This window comes from Microcebus murinus, chromosome 18 (assembly GCF_040939455.1).
Source record: "Microcebus murinus isolate Inina chromosome 18, M.murinus_Inina_mat1.0, whole genome shotgun sequence".
Taxonomy (NCBI): domain Eukaryota; kingdom Metazoa; phylum Chordata; class Mammalia; order Primates; family Cheirogaleidae; genus Microcebus; species Microcebus murinus.
The window spans coordinates 12,157,575-12,176,194 of NC_134121.1; the positions used below are offsets into that span (position 1 = coordinate 12,157,575).

The window sequence follows — 18,620 nt, forward strand, 5'->3', positions numbered from 1 at the left end:
GGCGTCCAGGTTTTTTTCATGCTTCTATAGCCCATGGCTCTCTAAAGGTGTCCTTCCACTCCCCACCAGGACACCCATCCTGTCACTCAGCCCTTCCCGCCAAAGCATCTGGTGTCGACTTTCGCAACCCCATTCCCATACTCAACATCACCCTTCCCCTAACCCCTCAGGTCCAACAGCAGTCTCTTTCCCCTCTGCTTCGGGGACAGGGTGGATGTGAACAAACTACCCTCCCTTCATTTCCCAAAACCCCAGAGAAGGATCTAGGGCAGCTTTGGTTTCAAAGTTATAATGCATGGTTTAAAAGAGAGGAAAGGAAAAAAAGAGAAAGCTGGTTACAGGTCTGAGGAAATCTAAGGAGAGGGGAAAAAAGAAGGAAGGTAAGGGGAGACAAATTTGGGGACAGTCCAGTGGCCCAAAATCCCAGTCTCCCACCCACAGCCCAGACCTTGGAGCAGGAGTGAAGAATTGGATCAGTTTTGTACAAGAGTTTTTAAAAAATCAAATCACAACAAAGCTGACTTGGCGTCTCTTTGAGCCTCCCGGATCATCGTCTGTCTGTCTCTCTGGCCAGTCCTGCCTCTCCACCACAGACATTGTTCCGGCTCTCCTAGACCTCCGCCTGTGTCCCAGTCTGGGGTTTCCATGGAGTGTGAACACGAAGTTAGAGTGAGGCTGCTTCAGAGTCCGGCCCACGTGTCCATCCAGACTCCAAGTGGAGTGCAGGGCTCCCAGGGCAGAGAGGGTGGGAGGGGCAGACCCTGCCCAGGCAGTCCTCACATTGGACAGGGCATCAGACGGCATCCCAAGGGCTCGCCCTCCCTTTCCCCCCCACCCCAACTCAGGTGGAGGGGGGGCAGCTGTCACCAGAGCCTATGTTGGTGAAGGTTTCGGCTCAGCACAGAACGAACATCAGCGGTGAACCTGGGATGACAATAACTTGCGTTGGTAGAGTATCTCATAGTTGCTATCCTCACAACATTAGTGTAAGGCGGCATCACTGGAGATGTGGGGCTCATTTTCACATGATGAGGAACGTTCAATGTCCCCAAAACCCAACAGCTAAAAGTGATGAGTTCTGGAGTAAAAAGGCCTGGGCCCAAATGCTAAGTTCTTAAGGGAAGAGAGGTAAGTAAATAAAACAAGACAAACTTTGTTTATTCCCCTTTGGTATCCTCCACCACCTCCTTTCCTCAGAAAGCCAAGTGTCTAGAGCCCACTTCCCTTACCTGAGGGCATCCAGCATCGGGAGCAGGTTGAGAAGGGCTGTGTCACTGGGGTCACTGAACCAGGATTTGATGGGGATGGCATTGTCTAGAGTGTGTGAAAATGCAGATGTGAAGAAACAAAGGATTTAAGAGAGACTAGATGGGCCTGGGACTTGGTGGCTCATGCCTGTAATCCTAGCACTCTGGGAGGCCAAGGAGGGTGGATTGCTCGAGGTCAGGAGTTCGAAATCAGCCTGAGCAAGAGCAAGACCCCTGTTTCTACTATAAATAGAAATTAATTGGCCAACTAATATATATAGAAAAAGTCAGCTGGGCATGGTGGTGCATGCCTGTAGTCCCAGCTACTTGGGAGGCTGAGGCAGTAGGATTCCTTGAGCCCAGGAGTTTGAGGTTGCTGTGAGCTAGGCTGACGCCAGGGCACTCACTCTAGCCTGGGCAACAAAGACTCTATCTCAAAAAAAAAAGAGAGAGAGAGAGACTAGATGTTTTTATATACCTCCCCCTACCCAAAGTCAATGTCAGTAAAACCTTCCTGATTTAATCTCCAAAATAAAATTAAATTTTAATCACCAGATCTATTCAGCAAAACACATACTTTCATTGGTTAAAAAAAAGGAAAAAAGTAAGAATCAAAATTTTAAAAAAAGAAAAAAAAATCACCAGATCTAATATTAGTATAAGGCTTCTAGTCAAATTTATTGCCATTGTGCCTCACTTGAAAAAACTTGGATGTAAGAAATCTGATTTGTGAAATGGACATATGGGGGGTGTCTCATATGAAATAGAGAACTTGCATTTGGACCTATAATAAACTAGCAAATTCCAGCTCTCAAAGACCAAGGCCCAGGCCATCTGCCTCCTAGTTTCCTGCAATCAAAATACCTTCTCAGAACCATGTTCTGGTCCTGCCAGATTCACCACGTTCCCCCATACCTGGATGGCTCCTGTAAGCCCCGGGGGAGTTATCCAGGATCACAATGCTGGAGAGGTCACTGTGGACCACAGAGAGGTCCTTGATGTAGCTGCCCAACTCCAAAGTGCAGTGCTGGAAGGCAGGAGGATAATCAAGTATACCTCCCCCAGACTCCCTCCAAGGCAACTGCCCCAAACCCAGATCCCTCCCTGGTGGTCTACCTCCTGGGCTTCACTCTTAGACCTGTATTCTAGCTCCTTACTTGTCTGTAGTATCTCCTCTTGAGAATGCTTCTGCTATTATCCAGTTTATCTGCCACAGCAGAGCCATAGATCTCCATGCTTGCTGTAAACACAACCAGCTCATACCACTGGCTCACCTAAAATAGATTGGGGAAGAGGGAAATGTCATATATCATGATCATTCATTTAACCATACAGTTCTCTTTCACTAGGACGCCAACCTAGTCCTTCAAGCCTTCCATCAACATCAGTGTCTCTGGAAATGCAAAATTCGGAACCACCCCCACCCCAAAAACCTCCAAACTCAGTTTCTGAGGCATCCTATACCCTTAAGATTCAGAGATGGAAGAAAAAAAGAGAAAGATGCCTATGGCTTACATCAGCACAACAAATCAACCCCAACTACGGAAAGCCATTCCCCTACCATCCTACAGCCTCCCCTCTCCAAAACTGCCTTTACCCATTTCTTCTTGTCACTTCCTCCAAATCCCCTAAATTCTCAGAGCCCTAAAACAGAGCTCCCTTTAGCTCCTGCAAACTTACCACTTCTAAGAAGAAATCCACATGGGGCCTCTTATGTACAAAAAAACGGACAGGATGTTTGTCTATTACCACCTGTAAAGGAACAAGGATGGGCTAGGGGAAGTCCTGAGCTCCACAACACAGGCTTAGAGGACACCCCCAGCCAACCCTACCACCACCACCTGCTTTCCTCCTTCACGCTGACACTAGTACCAGGGGATGAGGACCAGATGCTCTGGGACTGGAAAAGGGAGTCCAGGGCTGGGCAGAGTAACAGATGTAACCATATCATCACTCCCCACTCCCACACACCTTGAGGATGAAGTCAGGAGGTGTTCCAGGCCGGACTGTGGGCCTCAGGACCCCATCATGGTGGGAGTGAATAAGTGTCTCATCCAGATCCAGCACCAAGATCTTCCTCTTCACCTGGGCTGAACCACAATGGGAAGGGATGACACCGACTGACCTCCAGCTCAGAGCTGGAAGGCTACCTCACTTTAAAGGAGTATTCCCAGCCAGCATACTCACCTAGGCGATTCCGGGACACAGGAGATAAGGGAAGGATATCATATCGAACAGTTTGGTACTGAATTACCTAAGAATAGCAACAGAGATGATTAGAACCCTTGACAAGGATGTCTTCCACAGTAACAATAAGAGGTAGCATATATTGAACATTTACCATATGCACTGTGTTTGTGATTTAGGATTATTTCTTTCAATCCTCAAAACAACCCTAAAAATATTATCCCTGTTTTAAGGATGAAGAAACCAAGGCTTGGAGGGGTTAAATACTTTGCCTAAGGCCACCCAGCTATCTTCTTTTATCTTCTTTTTCTCCCCAATTAGAATGAAAACTTGGATTTTTGTCTCAATCATGGCTGTATTCCCAGTGCTTAGAACACTGTAGCAAGGATAGTCAGTTAATATTAGTAGAATAGATGCAGTGGTGGAGCCAGGATTGTACCCATGCAGTCCAACCCAAAAACCTGCCCTTTAGCCATGATATGATCTTGCTATGCTGAACAAAGAAATACATGAACTCCCCACATTCACCCCAAGGATTCTTTGTGGCAACTGCCATCATCTCACATTGGGAACTGAGAGCCTCAGATTCCTTAGTAGACTGGGTAGGAGTTAGGAGAGGAGGTCCTTGGATTCCTCATGGGAACAGAGAATGAGGGAATCCAAAGGTTGTCAGGTCAGTTAAGTTCCTCTGGCTGGGGGCCACCAGACCTATTTTAACCAGCCACCTGTCCACATCTCTCTCCCCTAGCCAAGTCACAAGTTACAGAGAACCTCAGTCCTCTGAACAGCCTCCTTATCCTGGTACCTAGGGCAAGGCAGAGAACACTGGAAAGCCCCACCTGCCAAGCTGACTGACAGGGCATGCAGAGGGCCAGAGTGAGTAAGGGCTGTGAGTGAAAGGTGAAGAAGGGACAAGGACATCATCACCTCGGCCTTCCAGCTCTGCTTCTCCAACTTTTCTCTAGAAGCTCCTATTTCCTAATACTTAGATCTCCCCATGCAAAGCCTGGCAATTCCCTCTGCTCTTTCCTTCTAAGGCACAAATGCTCTTCAGTCTATCCCTAGGCCCCACAGCATACTAGAACCAGGCTCCCCCCTTGCAAATAAAGGGCCCCTCTCCCCCTAATCCCAAGGCATCCGCCCTTTTCTCCCTGGGCCCTGATGAGGGCTGAAACAGCTCGGGTGTCCTGCCCTGCTATCTCGGGTTGCATATGCTGGGCATGTAGGGAATGCTCCAAGCATCTGCCAGAAAGGGGGTGGGGGAATAAACCAGATTGGAAGGGAAGGGAAGACAAAAAGACTGTGTGGTCAGTGCTGCCCAAAGGAGAGTAATTTGGGAGGTAACTAACCTGTGGATGGGCTGGAGCACTACTCTCTCCACCCAGAATACTGATGTATTAGGGAGAGAAAGTCAGAGAAGATGGCAGTCAACTCATAAAGAAAACCCAAGGAGCTAGCCCCAAACATATCTCAGCACCTCTGACCCCAAATTTTTCCTGGCTCCTAGCTCTAGTCACAGGGGAATAGCCCTGCCTACAACCACAACCATCCTGAACAGTCCTAACCCCTAAATCAGGAAGTGGAAGGAGTAGATTGGTTAAAAAAAAAAAAAAAAGAGGCCAGGCCCATTCCCCCACATTAGTTAAGTCAACCACCACTACCACCCAGGGCTTTTTGGAAATTCCCTTGATCTATGCTGCCCCTACCTGGTTTTATTCTTTCAAATTTTATTGGGGTAAGCCAAAGAGTACAGACTAAGAACCTCTGTACTCCAGCTCACTAAATTCTCTCTAGACTCCTTTAGAAGATTCTCCCCAGTGGTGATGAGAACACAAGGGCACATTCATTAAAATGATGCTAGCTTAAGGCGCTCTGACCTTGGAGAAAAGCTCTGGGGGAGGGAACCTAGAGATGCTTGGATATTTCCAAAGTCTCCACTCCTCTCAGTATCCCATATAATGCTAGGGTCTCCTGGAGATCAAGTGTGCCCTCAGATTCAAGCCTTACAACTGACCAGCGCTATCTTCTGACAGCGACACCCAAACTTTAATGTGATCCCTCCAACAACTAAAGAAGACCATCATAAAAGCATCATCTTTAGTCTCAGGGTCTCAATAAATCCAGATATCCACACTCAGACTATGATGTAAGTTTTCTGAGCCTTTTGGGGAGAGTACCCTTAATGGAAACTGCAGGGGTTTCTTCTCACCCAAGGCTTTTCTAAGTTCCCATCCTTATTTGTCACGTAGGCCCTCCCACCTACCTCCACCCTTACACATAAGCCTGTCTCTCTCTCCCTGGTTATGAGACCAAACACATACACAGGTTCTAATAGAAGGGTTTTTCACAAGCTCACATCAACTGATCTGGCTGCCATCAAACAGGTGTTCCCCGCATCTCGGTGTCTTTAGCAACAACTCCAGCTTTCTTAAAGCGCGCCCCACCCACCACCCTAGCCCCCAAGAGTTGCCAAATCCTGTCCCATCTAGGCCCATCAAAACCCCTCAGGTCTCAGTTCTATTACAAGGGTCTCCTTCCTCCCCACCCCAAGCCCCGTTTATGGTGCCCTAATTCTCCAGTGGAAAAAGCCCCCGATTCCCTTCCTAGGCCCAAACACAGGCTTGACACTTTATGAAAACCCGTGAGCACCGCGGACAGAGGTCCCCGCCACCTCTAGCGCCCACCCAGGCTCACCGTGCGGATCTGCCTCCGCAAAAGGTAAATGAAGAAGCTCCAGAGCTTGGCGGCGAAGGCCACGAACGTGCGCAGCCCCAGCAGACACTGCGTCCGCATCATCCCGATGACCCCGGCACCGCCGGCCCCGGGGCCCCCGCGGCCCAGCTCCGCCAGCCCCCCGGGGGCAGCCCCCCGCCACCGGGAGGGGGAACGGGGGCCCCGAGTGGCACGAGAGGCTGCAGAAAGGGGCAGGGAGCGGGCGGCTCAGAAAGCCACCCCTGACGAGGGAAAAGCCCAGAGGAACGGGGAGCTGGGGGACAGGCGTGGGCAGCCCGCGGGGGCCCACATGGGCGGGGAGTGGCACCGACGGCTTCGCGAAGGTTGCCGGCCGAGATAGGTCGGGCTAGGAAGGGGTCTTCGGAGACCGGGAGGGAAAGGGATGGATAATTGGGGGAGGGGGTTGTGGGGGAGGGGGTTAGGGAGAAGGGAAGAAGGGAGAAGGGAGGGGGAGGGGAAAGGGAAAAGCGGAGAGTGGCTCGCTGCGCAGGCGCGCTAGGGGGCTGCCCGCGGGAAAGGGGCGGGCAGGGGTAGCGGCGCGCGAAGAGCCTCGGCAGCGGAGAACGGGCCTGCTAAGCGAAGGAGCGGAGGAGGGGGAGGGGGAGCCAAAGGGGGCGCAGTGCTGGGCCGGAGCGGCCTCCCCCTCCCCGAGCTCGAGGGTCCTTTAGCTGCTGGGGAGCGGGGCTGCAGCCTCTGCAGCTGGGTTTCCCACTCTTACAGGCGCCATTTTACTGCCCAGAGGGCTCCCTCCTCCTCTCTTCCCCCCTCCTCTTCCCCTCTGACACTACTTCCGGTGGTGACGTGTATTCGCTTCACCCGGACTAATGTTCCCCCTACTCGGTCTATGGGGGTAGGGATAAGCAAAGCGGAGAATGCTCCGAACAAGGCTGCAGCATCGCGCACGCGCTGAAGTTGGCTGCGGGGCGGGGCCTAGGACGAAGCAGGCCCCGCCTCGAACGGCGTGGTCTGGGCTGGGTGAACGTCACTTGCCCTTGTAGTCCGGACTGGGCGGGAGGGCGCCTCGTGGGGCCTCTTCCCTCCCGCCATTGACAACTGCCCCAACGGCTCTTCCCGCCCCAGTCACAGTGACTATGTAAATCGCGGGTGTGGTTCCTATAAGTGTGCGCTAGGGCTTTGGAGGGTGTCCTCCGTTAAATCCCCCTGGGACTATTGAACGCAATCATCTCTCATTCCAGACTAGGTTAGCTCTTAATGGTGGGAGGAATCATGAATGCCCCGCCCCTTTCACCTGGAGGGGGCGGGCTGTGGGCCATGACGCCATCAGGGGGCGCCCGAGGAGACACCGGACGCAAGTCCGAGATGATGGATTCGCTCTTGGGCCTTGGCGGCCTGATGCTGCTTCGGGGTGAGAGCGGGCGGCACAGGGGGTTCTGGGCCTGGCTCAGGGGGCGGGAGAGGAGAGGAAGGGCCGTGAGTCACTGGCTAGGGTTGGAAGTCGCGACGGTTTCGTGAAGGCGGAAACCCCACTGCTCTCAACACTCCATTCTTCCCTTGCTCTCTCCAGATTCCGTGGAGTGGGAGGGGCGCAGTCTTTTGAAGGCGCTGATCAAGAAATCTGCTCTGAGGTGAGTATCCTTCAGCGTCTCCCGGTTCTACCCTGGAAAAGGAGCTTGTGCCGTACTCTTTGACCCTCCCTTCTCGTCTCTGCCTCAGTGGGGAGCAAGTCCACATCCTGGGCTGTGAAGTGAGCGAAGAAGAGTTTCGTGAAGGTTTCGACTCCGATATCAACAACCGGTAAGTCCAAATTGGAAGATATTTCATTAGATGTGGGACCTCTGTTGCTACGGCTCTTCGTTTACAGCAACAAGCGCGGAACCTGCTATGTAGTAGCAGCTATTTAAATATTCATTAAATGAACGGGTATGGATCCTTCAGAAGGCAAGAATTAGTAAGAGGAATGGAGGAGAGGTATTTGGAGAATCCAAAGCAGAGATCATAGAAGTTGTACCTGATTGTAAATGGTCTTACAGAGCATGAAAAGGAGTTTAGATTGTTGTCCTAAAGGCAGTGGGGAGTCATTTGAAAATTTGGGAGAAGAGTGATGACACCATACCCATTAGAAACACTAATCCATGTACCGCGGTATAGAGAAAGGATTGGAAGATGGCAGCCTGGAGACAGGGGCACCATGTGGGAAGACTAATGCAGCAATCCATCAATACAGGTTCACTTATTAGGTGTATATATATTCTGAGCACCAGTTGCTGTGCTAGACACTGGAGAAACAACAGTGAATGAGACAGACCTGTTCGCTGCCCTAATGAGTCTTAGAAAATAATGGTAGAAAGTCACAGAGACCTGGTTTAACACAGTAGCAGTAGGGGTGGAGAGTTTAGAACTAGTGTAAAAAGACATTAGTGGGTAAAATTCCCAGGACTTATTGACTGATGTGAGATAGAAGAAATTATCCAGATGTGCCTGGTCAGGAGAGGTTAAGAACCATTAGTAGGCCTGGCAACGTGGCTCATGCCTGTAATCCCAGCACTTTGGGAGCCCAAAGCAGGACCAGCCTGGGCAACATAGGAAGACCCTGTCTCTACAAAAAGTTTAAAAATTAGCTGGTGGTGGTGCACACCTGTAGTCCCAGCTACTCGGGAGGCTGAGGTGGCAGGATCATTTGAGCCCTGGAGTTATAAGGTTACAGTGAGCTATGATCGCACCACTGCACTCCAGCCTGGGTGACAAAGCAAGACCCCGTCTCCAAAAACGGGGGTGGGGGGGGCAGGAGAAAAAAAACATTAGTGGAATTGTTTTTTTTTAAGGCTGGTCAAGTGGAGCAGTGGGAGTGGAGAAGGAACAAAGGAATCTGTAACTGGTTGTGATCAATTAGTTGTAAACACCACGGCACTCGGACCAACCTTTTTTTTTTTTTTTTTACACAGAGGCTCATGCTGTTGCTGGGGCTAGAGTGCCATGCCATGATGTCAGCCTAGCTCACAGCAACCTCAGACTCCTGGGCTCAAGCAATCTTCCTGCCTCAGCCTCCCAAGTAACAGGGACTACAGGTGCGCACCACCATGCCCAGCTAATTTTTCTATATATTTTTAGTTGTTCAATTGATTTCTTTCTTTTTTTTTTTTTTTTTGAGACAGAGTCACCCTTTGTTGCCCAGGCTAGAGTGAGTGCTGTGGCATCAGCCTAGCTAACAGCAACCTCAAACTCCTGGGCTCAGGCAATCCTTCTGCCTCAGCCTCCCGAGTAGCTGGGACTATAGGCATGCGCCACCATGCCTGGCTCATTTTTTCTATATATATTAGTTGGCCAATTAATTTCTTTCTATTTATAGTAGACATAGGATCTCGCTCTTGCCCAGGCTGGTTTCGAACTCCTGACCTTGAGCAGTCCGCCCGCCTTGGCCTCCAAGAGTGCTAGGATTACAGGCAGCAAGCCACTGGGCCTGGTCAGTAGAATGCTTTTCTGCTTCCTAGTTTGGACAGCTCAGTAGATAATAGTAGCATACATGTATGCATTGAGCTCTAATTTTATATCAGCCATTTTTGTGACAAGAGGTGGTGCTTTATGACAAGTTCTGCTACCATGGAGCTTTCCCAGGATTTCCAGCCCATGTCACTCTCCCTTTTCTAGGCTGAATTATATTTTTCTATAGTTAGTTCTTCATAACTTAATCCTTGGCTTTCTGTAAGCCGTTCTGTAGGCAGGAATCATGCCTCATGTCTTCTACTTTCTCTTTATTAATCCAGAGAATGATATACTTTATATACCACTCAGGAAATATTTGATAATGGTGATAACTTAACATTTATGAAGCATTTAGCATGTGTCAAGCACTATGCTAAATGCCTAGAGGTTGGCATCTCCATTTCACAAATGAAGAAACAGTCTTAGAGAGATTAAGTAATTTCTCAGTTAGGTGACCTTGGGCAAGTAGCAAAGCCAAGCTTGGAGTTCAGGCTGTCTGGTCTCAATCACTATATTCTCTCAGCAGTTATCCTTTGCTAATATTTAGGATATTAGTGAAAATTAAGAAAACAGAGCCACAAAGATCAGAGGATGAAGTTTGAGATTGATTGGGAAGGGGCAACATTATGTTTTCTCCTATTTTCCCTTTGCAGTCTGGTTTACCATGACTTCTTCAGAGACCCTCTCAACTGGTCAAAAACTGGGGAGACCCTTCCTGGGGGACCCCTGGGAGCCTTGACGGCCATGTGCAAGAGGACAGATCCTGGTCCTGTCACCATTGCTCTCGATTCACTCAGCTGGCTGTTGCTTCACCTTCCCTGCACCACACTCTGCCAGACCCTGCATGCCTTGAGCCATCAGAACTCCTGCCCTAGTGAGACCCCTCCTTCATTGCTTCCCATCATACATCTGCCTCTGTCAAGAAATGTGTCCCATTTCCTTTCCACCCTAAGGAGAAACAGCAGGGATCTCCAACCAGACCTTCTTCCATCTCTTTAACTTTATTTTCTGGTTTTTTACTTCCCCATATGCCATCTACCATTCTTTTTTTTTTTCCCTCCAAATGGCCTCCCCCCCCCCCCCCCCCCCCCCCCGGCCAAGCAATAGGATCCCACTATGTTGCCCAAGCTGGCCTCAAACTCCTGTACTGAAGCGATCCTTCTGCCTCAGCCTCCTGAGTAGTTGGGACTATAAGTGCATACTACTGTGCCCAGCTTTTCAAGTACTTTTTTCTCATTCATTCATTCAACAAACATTAAATATATAGTACGTCAGGTCCAATTCTAGCTAATAGAAAAATAAAGACTAACCTCATAGTTGGGTCCTTGTCTTCCAGGAGTTCAAAGTTCCATAAAGGATACAGACAGGTAAACAGGCAGTTATAAGATAGTCTGATACAGGCCATGATGATATAGCAATATTCACAGGTTATCTTAAGAAGGGAACTATCTTGAAGAGCAAGGGGTCAGTCAGGCAAATTCGGCCAGGCAGGGGCACTGGGACTAGCCCTGGAGTCCACTATGGGCATTTGAATGGGCTTTGGAGTTAAAACACACCTAGCTTTGTATTAAGGTACTTGATCTCTCAGTGTTTCTGTTTCCTCTTTAAATGGGGAAGGGAATAGTATTAGGATTAAAATGTTGTGTTGACGTGTTTAGTGTAGTGCCTGGCCTCTGAAAATGCTCCCAAAAAGTAAAGAAGGGAGGGAATCAAAGGCACTGATTGAGATCCTGGCAAGCTGCAAAAACTGCAAGTAGTTTAGTATGTGAGATATGAGGCTAGAACGTAAACAGACACCAGACCCCAAAAGTGTTCATTCCGTCCTGAAGGCTGCGAGGAGCTGCTGAAGGACTGAAGTCTGAGTGGTGTCTTGATTAGATTTATATTGGAATAAGAAGGTGTATTGGCTGGGCGTGGCGGCTCACACCTGTAATCCTAGCACTCTGGGAAGCCGAGGCAGGTGGATCGCTCGAGGTCAGGAGTTCGAAACCAGCCTGAGCAAGAGCGAGACCCCATCTCTACTATAAATAGAAACAAATTAATTGGCCAGCTAAAAAATATATAGAAAACAAATTAGCCAGGCATGGTGGCATGTCCCTGTAGTCCCAGCTACTTGGGAGGCTGAGACAGAAGGATCACTTGAGTCCAGGAGTTTGAGGTTGCTGTGAGCTAGGCTGATGCCACAGCACTCTCTCTAGCTCAGGCAACAGTGAGACTCCTTCTCAAATCAAAAAGAAGGTGTATTAAGGTGTGGGCTAGAAGAGGCTCAGAGCAAGACAGTGAGATTGGCCAAGGTAAGTCAGGATTAGGGTACAGCTGTGATGGAATGTGGGCCTCTCCTTTTTCTCCTCTTCACTCTTTGCTCCCAGGCCACCATCCTGAATGCTCCCTACTGTTCCTTGTGCCCTACATTTCTTGTCCCTCTCCAGGTGACAGCTCCCCAGTGGGGCAGGTACGTGTGCTGGGCTTGCTACATGAAGAGCTTCACGGCCCAGGCCCCGTGGGAGCACTGAGCAGCCTTGCTCAGACTGAGGTGGCCCTGGGTGGTACAATGAGCCAGACCTCAGCCCACATCCTCTGTCGGAGGCCTCGACAGCGCCCAACTCACCAGGTCAGGAGAAGCAGCGGGGAAGAACTGGAGATCAGGGTCATAGAGAGGGGTGACATAATGAGAAGAACAATAAAAAAGCTGATGTGATTGAGTCCTTCTCTGTGTTTTCTATCATGTATCTCCTTTATTCACAGCTATCCTGTGAGGTAGATTGTTTATCCCCATGTTGCAGACTGGGAAACTAGTCCAAAGAAGTTTAAATTTAAATCAGTTACCCAAGGTTATAAAATGAGTGGCAGAGACAGGATTTGAACGTTAAGAATTACTTAACTCAGAGTCTGTGAGCTTAACCAGTGAAAGACACCATCTTCCCAGAAATGGAAAAGGATTTTGAGAAGACTGGGGGGGTTTCTAGAAGGAAGACGGAGTAAGTCCATATGGAGGGACTTTAAGGAGGATTTAAAAGTTGAGGGCAAGGGCTGAAAGGTGATTGGGGGCTGAGGATGTGAGATCCTGCATTCTCTCTGGTTTGTTACCAAGGTGGAAAAAACCTTTTTAACTCTCTTCTTTCTTCTCCCCAGACTCAGTGGTTCTGCATCCTTCCAGACTTCAGCCTAGATCTCCAAGAGGGGCCCCCTGTGGACTCCCCGCCCCACCCAGATCCTCATACACTCCGGGTATCTACGAATGCTAATGGAGCTTAGGGCCTGGCAGGAGAGACAAAAATAAAAACTGTAGCAGGCCTGGTGTGGTGGCTCAGGCCTGTAATCCTAGCACTCTGGGAGGCCAAGGCAGGCGGATTGCTCAAGGTCAGGAGTTCGAAATCAGCCTGAGCAAGAGCGAGACTCCGTCTCTACTATAAATAGAAAGAAATTAATTGGCCAACAAATTTATATAGAAAAAATGAGCCGAGCATGGTGGCTCATGCCTGTAGTCCCAGCTACTTGGGAGGCTGAGGCAACAGGATTGCTTGAGCCCAGGAGTTTAAGGTTGCTGTGAGCTAGGCTGATGCCACGGCACTCACTCTAGCCTAGGCAACAAAGCAAGACTCTGTCTCAAAAAAAAAAACTAGCAGTTGGGGGTTGGGGTTGGGGATTCCAGGGATGGGGCAGAGTGGCAGCATCCTTTGTACCTACAGGTGGACCCCACGACTCATTTGACCTTTAACCTTCATCTGTCCAAGGAAGAGAGAGAAGCTAGAGATAGCCTGACCCTGCCCTTCCAGTTCAGCTCTGAAAAGTAAGGTTGGGGCCTAGGTTCTTGGATCCCTGAGTAGAGCCCAGCATCTGGGTCACAGAGAGCTGGTGACAGCAGGTTACTGATTAACCTCTCAGACTTTACAGGGGGTGAAGTCCACTTCCAGAGACAAGTCCTGGGAGTGGTTCTCTGCCCACCCATACCCTTTACAATGGCAGAGGGCCTTTATGTCTCTTTTCTCCCCGTTAGACCCCTGGGTCCCAGCATCATGGTTGTCCTCAGAGCAATCTGGGCCTGGCCTGAGCCAGACTAGACCCTTGGGAGGTGGCCCTATCTCCAGTCAAGAGTGTTAGGAAGACAGGAATATATGGGTGTGGCAAAGGTTAGTTTACAAGGGCTTAGTAGATGCCTGCTGTTCTGTGCCCAGTGTGTGGGTAGGTGAGGCAAGACCACTAGGGCACAGTCCTTGCTGTCAAGCAAAGAGCATATGGTATTGTTAGGAGAAGGGCAGTACAAGAGTATCCTTGTACCAAGAAGATGACAAGGAGGCCTAAGAGGGGTTGCCTGAGGGAGAGTTACAGTCACCTGGAAGACCGCATCCAGACACTCTTTACCCACCCTCACCAGCACCACTTCTTCCCTCCTCAGACAGCAGGCTCTACTGCGCCCTGGGCCGGGCCAGGCTACCAGCCACATCTTCTATGAGCCAGACACTTATGACGACCTAGACCAAGAAGACCCAGATGATGACCTAGATATTTGACTGGCCAGATTTGACTAAATTGATTGGTGGGGGAGGGGGAAGACCTTGGGCCCAGAACCATTCTTTTGCTGTTTATGTTGGCCTTACCCACCCACCCCCACCCCCCCGTCCCGTCCCTGCCCCACCTTTGTTCCTTGTGTCTGTGGAGGCTGTGCCCTATGAGCCAGAGACCAGATAGGAAGTAAGATGAAGGCAAAGGTTAAGGCAAGAGAATAGAACACCCCCCAAGCCTAATAAAATCTTTATATTTTATTACAAAAGAAACTTTGGTAGTTATTTAAATAAAAGGGGTGGGTGGGAATAGATGATGGGAGCCAAGCACCTTTGAGAGTCAGTTGTCAAGGTGTTGGGGCCTCAATGACAATAGCAATGAAATGAAGGCCAAGAGTAGCCTCGCACCCCACTGATGCTCTATTAAGTGTTTTTTGAACTGAAGTAGGAGTACTTCAGATTCCAAGTTCCCTGCAAGAGTCTGAACAGGAGAAAAACAAAGGCCCTGAAGGGAAATAAAAGCCTGCTTTCCAAAACTTATATTTTATTACGGTACAAAAAGCACACCCTCCCCTATTTTTGTCTCCCCTACCCAACCCCCTAGAGAACTGTACATGGTGTGCAGGGATGAAGTGACCAGGAGGCCTTTGTCTTACACCCTGCCCACTGTGGGGCTGAGCTCTGCCCCAGGTCCTTTCAAGCATCTGGGCACACCCATAGCCTGTCAGGCTGGAGCCTGGTGGTCCCAGCTCACACATACTCCTTGGCAGAGTTGGACTTAGGGTAGGAGTGGGGTGCACGGTATCCAGTTTTGCTCTCACTCCTAGGACAGGAGCAAGAGAGCAGTGCACCTCCCAGGATGACAAGAGCAGATCCTGCCCAGCCAATAAAGATGGCAGGGCCAAACTCGTACCTGTGGAAAGAAGGGGTCGAGGTCAGAAATCTTGGCTTGCCCTTGCCCTCCTCCATATCCTAGGACCCCAGACATATCCCTTAAGGAGGCAGGGCTCCCAAACTTACTTAATATTCGTGGGGATTAAGGGGTTATAAAAGTCTGTGACTATCTGATGGCCATACCAGGAGCAAGCTACCAAGGCAGCAAGACCTGGAGAGAGAATGAGGATTCTGATTTTGAAAGGCTCCCAAACCAGCACCTTGCCCACCCTTACTCCTCCCAGATGGGAGAGCCCATGGCCCACCTTGGACCTGTGGCTCACCTGCTACGATGAAAATGATGCCTCCACCCATGGCTATACGGGCCTTCTTCACTTTGTCATCTCCCCCGCAGCGCGTGCACTTCATGCCCAAGGTGGCCACAAACATGGCCAGGAAACCCAGCACCAGGGATATCACCATTAGGGCTCGAGTGGCCTGCAGGGCCGCTGCGGGTAAGGGGAAAGGACGCCTTCATTGCTGGAAATGCAAGCAGCCCTCAGACGACTCCAGCCGGTGCCGACTAACCCCTGGACCCTGTTCAGCCGAGGGCTGCGTTCTGGCGCCAGCCTGGAGCCCTCTGTGTCCAAGGCCCTGACCTGAGACGGCAGGTTCCCGCCCCTCCCGAGACACCCCGGCCTTCCTGCTCCCGCCCCGCCCTCGGCTCAAGGATCCGCCCGGGGCGCCAGGGTTTCGATGAAACTGCCCCAGGTAGGGGGAAGGGTCAAAGGAGGCAGCAAAGAGAAGCAGGGACGGTGGCCGGAGCCTCCGCGCTGGCCGCACATCTCAGCCTGCGTGCCAGCTCTGACCCGCTATCGAGGACACGGGGTTTGTGGCTTCGGCTAATCGGCCGATAAGATTAGAAGCCGCAGGCGCGGCCCACGTCTAGCAAACGGCACAGCTCTCGGCTCCTCGGCCCTCGGAATGCCTCACCCCGCGCCCCCTTTTGTCTGAGAGAAAAGGGCGGGAGACGTCAGAGGCCACTGCCTGTCAGGGGCGGTGGAGGAGGGGATGACCCCGGCCTCGGACTCGGTTTCCCAGCCGAGGTGGAGACCTGGTTGGGGGCGGAAGAAAAGCGCAGCGGGCCGGGGAGCGGCCTCACGTGGCGCCGCCAGAACCCGGCCCGCAGCCGCCAGCCCCACCGCCAGGCCCGACCACTTCCGCTTCCTCCTGCTCCCCGGCAACCCTGGGCGCCCCGGCGCGGGACCGGGCCCTGCCCGCACACCACCCGCCACCCCTGCCCCGGCGCGCCCGCCCCGTCGCTCCCGCGGCCTTACCCGACAGCGCGAGCACTGAGTCGTACATTTTGCAGCTCATCATGCCCGTGCTCTGGATGACGCAGTCCATCCACAGCCCCTTGTACATGGCCTGGGCCGTGATGATGTTGTCGCCCGCGTACGAGCTCATCTGCCACTGCGGGATGGCGGTGCAGGCCACCAGGCCCACCCAGCCCAGCAGAGCCATGGCAAAGCCCAGCAACTGCAGGCCCGAATTGGCCATTTCCGCCCTCAGAAAAAGACTAAGGGCGCCGAGCGGGCGACCCTACAGTAAAGCAAACAAAACTTGGGGGGCAGCCCCACAAAAGACAACTTGGGGCGGAGTTTTTAAGTCACCCAAAAAGACAAAAAAGTTCTTGGCCAAGTGACTGCAAATCTTGTCACTCTTAGTACACACAAATCGGCCTCCCAGTGGAGCGATGGCCTCGCGGCAGAGGGAACAGGCTACGCCGGGAGGAGTGGATCCAGACAAAAGCGGTCCCCGAAGGCCAGGCGGTTCCCTCCGGCGCTCTCGACGACCCTACCCAAGCAAAAGGTGGAGGGGACGTATGGGCGCGGTCCTGGGTGCCAGCAAGCCCCAGAGAGTATCCTGGGCTGTCAGCCCGAGGCTGCGGTGCGCGGAACAGGTTGCTCCGAGGTGAGCCGGCAGGTGCGGGCGAGCAGGTGCGGCGCACCTGAGTATATGTAGGGCGTCGGGGGCGCGGCCCCGCAGGCACCAAGAGTGCGGGAGGGGGGGGCGGGGCCGGAGGGGAGGCAGAGGGTGACCTGACGTCACCGAAGGGACACTCACCTGAACCGGAAGTCGTTGCCCCCACCCCTCCTTGCCCAGGTGAGGAGGAAGAAACCTGAGCTCCAGGGTCACACCCCTTCACTTGCCGGGCTTTGACCGCTGGTGCGGAGAAGGCGGTGGCTGCTCCGGAGTCCCAAGCTCCGAGTCAGCCCCTCGGACTGGACTTCCCTTGGTTGGGCACAAGGTGCCTCTTCCCCTCTTCCCGACAGGTGCGCCTGGGACGCGGCTGAGCCTGAGCTGGGAGACGCCCCTGGCCAGCCTCGGTGCCGCCCTTTCCCCCACCGGTTTCTGCCCTAAGTGCTCTTTGTCCAGCCCTGCTTTCTCCAGCCCCCACCGTCTGCTCTTCTCCGTTTTCTTCTGTCTCCTACCCTAGCCGATCCCACCTTCTGGGGCCCTGGCCAGAACCCTGAGAATCACGCCCTTCAGCAGCCTTCTTGGAGTTTCCACTCCAGGCGACAACTCCCAGCACCGCACCCTCTTACTCCTGGCCCTCCGGCTCTGCCCTCCCAAAGACACCCGGTTTCTAATCACAGCTCCCCAACAGCCCCCACCTTCCTGGCCCCCCATTCCAATCCCTGACATGACTTAATGCCTGGGTCCTTCACTGTCCACCTCCCACCTGTCAATATCCCCTCCAGCATCAAGGCTCCTTCTAGCAGAAGGAAGAAGCCACAGAGGGTGGGGAGCAGGGTAAGGTCTAGGTCAGAGTCTTGGCCACACCTACCCTTCCCCTCCCTTGGAGTCTTTTCAAACGGATCCTCCACCTTCCCCACCCCCGGCCCCAGCCACTCACCCATTTCTCCTTCCCTCTGGAGCCTGGACCGGACTGTTGGTGTGCACTCTGTCACTCCCCTCGCCGTTCTGTTGTCCCTACTATCTGGCCCTCCAAGGTGATTTTGGCCTCCCTCCTTACCCTGGCATTCCTGCTATCTCTCCCTAAGCCATTGCCCTGTTCTTTCTCCCAAGCATCCATTCATCTCTCACTCATCTTTGATCATCTCCCCTTCCACTTTGTAGCTTCTGTTTCTGTTTCACTCTGTTAGTTTACCTTTGTACGCTACCTCCAGCCCTCTTGCAATTGCATTGCAATCAGTCGTTCTTCCCTCTTCCTAACTGCACGTTGCTGCCTCCCCCACCCTTTTTTCTTGCCCAGTTTCCTCCAACCTCCTGTACCGCTTGGGCTCTCACATGCTCTGCTTACTCTGTCTCTCATTTCATTCTCCTCTCTTCATTTTTTACTTCTACTCTCTCGCACTTCCCATCTTTGTTCTTCCCTCACAAACATTTCTCTGTAAATCTCCTTCATTTATCCAATAAACATATTAAAGGACTTTTCATGCTAAGCTAATTAACCTGCTTTGTGTAAAATGCAGACTTTAACAACTCTTTATTATTCATTTGTATTGTTGTACTTTTGGATTAATGGTGAGCTTTTGTTTTTGGTTTTGGTTTTTTTGAGACAGAGTCTCACTCTGTTGCCCTGGCTAGAATGCCATGGAGTCAGGCTAGC

At 51.7% G+C, this 18,620-nt stretch overlaps 3 protein-coding genes across 4 annotated transcripts; 1 reads left to right on the forward strand and 2 right to left on the reverse strand.

Moving 5' to 3' along the window:
- Nucleotides 1–273: 273 nt before the first annotated feature.
- On the reverse strand, nt 274–6,944 carry CTDNEP1 (CTD nuclear envelope phosphatase 1). The gene is made up of 8 exons (XM_012776855.2): nt 6,129–6,944; nt 3,435–3,501; nt 3,219–3,337; nt 2,928–2,999; nt 2,405–2,521; nt 2,163–2,274; nt 1,230–1,314; nt 274–924 (listed from the first exon to the last, which is right to left on the reverse strand). Exons 1-8 carry the CDS (start codon nt 6,228–6,230, stop codon nt 864–866), a joined length of 735 nt encoding a protein of 244 aa, XP_012632309.1. The 5' UTR covers nt 6,231–6,944; the 3' UTR covers nt 274–863.
- A 419-nt stretch (nt 6,945–7,363) lies between these two features.
- On the forward strand, nt 7,364–14,383 carry ELP5 (elongator acetyltransferase complex subunit 5). Its single transcript, XM_012776847.2, has 8 exons — nt 7,364–7,533; nt 7,693–7,753; nt 7,842–7,922; nt 10,262–10,482; nt 12,038–12,219; nt 12,741–12,836; nt 13,298–13,398; nt 14,005–14,383. Exons 1-8 carry the CDS (start codon nt 7,380–7,382, stop codon nt 14,117–14,119), a joined length of 1,011 nt encoding a protein of 336 aa, XP_012632301.1. The 5' UTR covers nt 7,364–7,379; the 3' UTR covers nt 14,120–14,383.
- On the reverse strand, nt 14,354–16,997 carry CLDN7 (claudin 7). 2 transcript variants are annotated; one of them, XM_075994114.1, is made up of 4 exons: nt 16,321–16,997; nt 15,328–15,492; nt 15,131–15,215; nt 14,354–15,023 (listed from the first exon to the last, which is right to left on the reverse strand). In XM_075994114.1, exons 1-4 carry the CDS (start codon nt 16,541–16,543, stop codon nt 14,861–14,863), a joined length of 636 nt encoding a protein of 211 aa, XP_075850229.1. In that variant the 5' UTR covers nt 16,544–16,997; the 3' UTR covers nt 14,354–14,860. The 2 variants fall into 2 exon arrangements, with proteins under 2 accessions (XP_075850229.1, XP_075850228.1); XM_075994113.1 differs by lacking the exon at nt 15,131–15,215.
- Nucleotides 16,998–18,620: the final 1,623 nt, after the last annotated feature.

Bases quoted from the DNA above. Each gene is read 5' to 3' on its own strand.
- CTDNEP1 (XM_012776855.2), bottom strand. From the start codon at position 6,230: ATGATGCGGACGCAGTGTCTGCTGGGGCTGCGCACGTTCGTGGCCTTC. The intron at 3,502-6,128 runs GTGAGCCTGGGT...TGCTATTCTTAG, and splicing joins TGCGGAGGCAGATCCGCACG to GTAATTCAGTACCAAACTGT. The intron at 2,522-2,927 runs GTAAGTTTGCAG...AATCTATTTTAG, and splicing joins TGGATTTCTTCTTAGAAGTG to GTGAGCCAGTGGTATGAGCT.
- ELP5 (XM_012776847.2), top strand. From the start codon at position 7,380: ATGGTGGGAGGAATCATGAATGCCCCGCCCCTTTCACCTGGAGGGGGC. The intron at 12,220-12,740 runs GTCAGGAGAAGC...TCTTCTCCCCAG, and splicing joins GACAGCGCCCAACTCACCAG to ACTCAGTGGTTCTGCATCCT. The intron at 12,837-13,297 runs GTATCTACGAAT...TTGTACCTACAG, and splicing joins CAGATCCTCATACACTCCGG to GTGGACCCCACGACTCATTT.
- CLDN7 (XM_075994113.1), bottom strand. From the start codon at position 16,543: ATGGCCAATTCGGGCCTGCAGTTGCTGGGCTTTGCCATGGCTCTGCTG. The intron at 15,493-16,320 runs GTAAGGCCGCGG...CCTTACCCGCAG, and splicing joins CTCAGTGCTCGCGCTGTCGG to CGGCCCTGCAGGCCACTCGA. The intron at 15,024-15,327 runs GTGAGCCACAGG...TTCTTTCCACAG, and splicing joins CATCATTTTCATCGTAGCAG to GTACGAGTTTGGCCCTGCCA.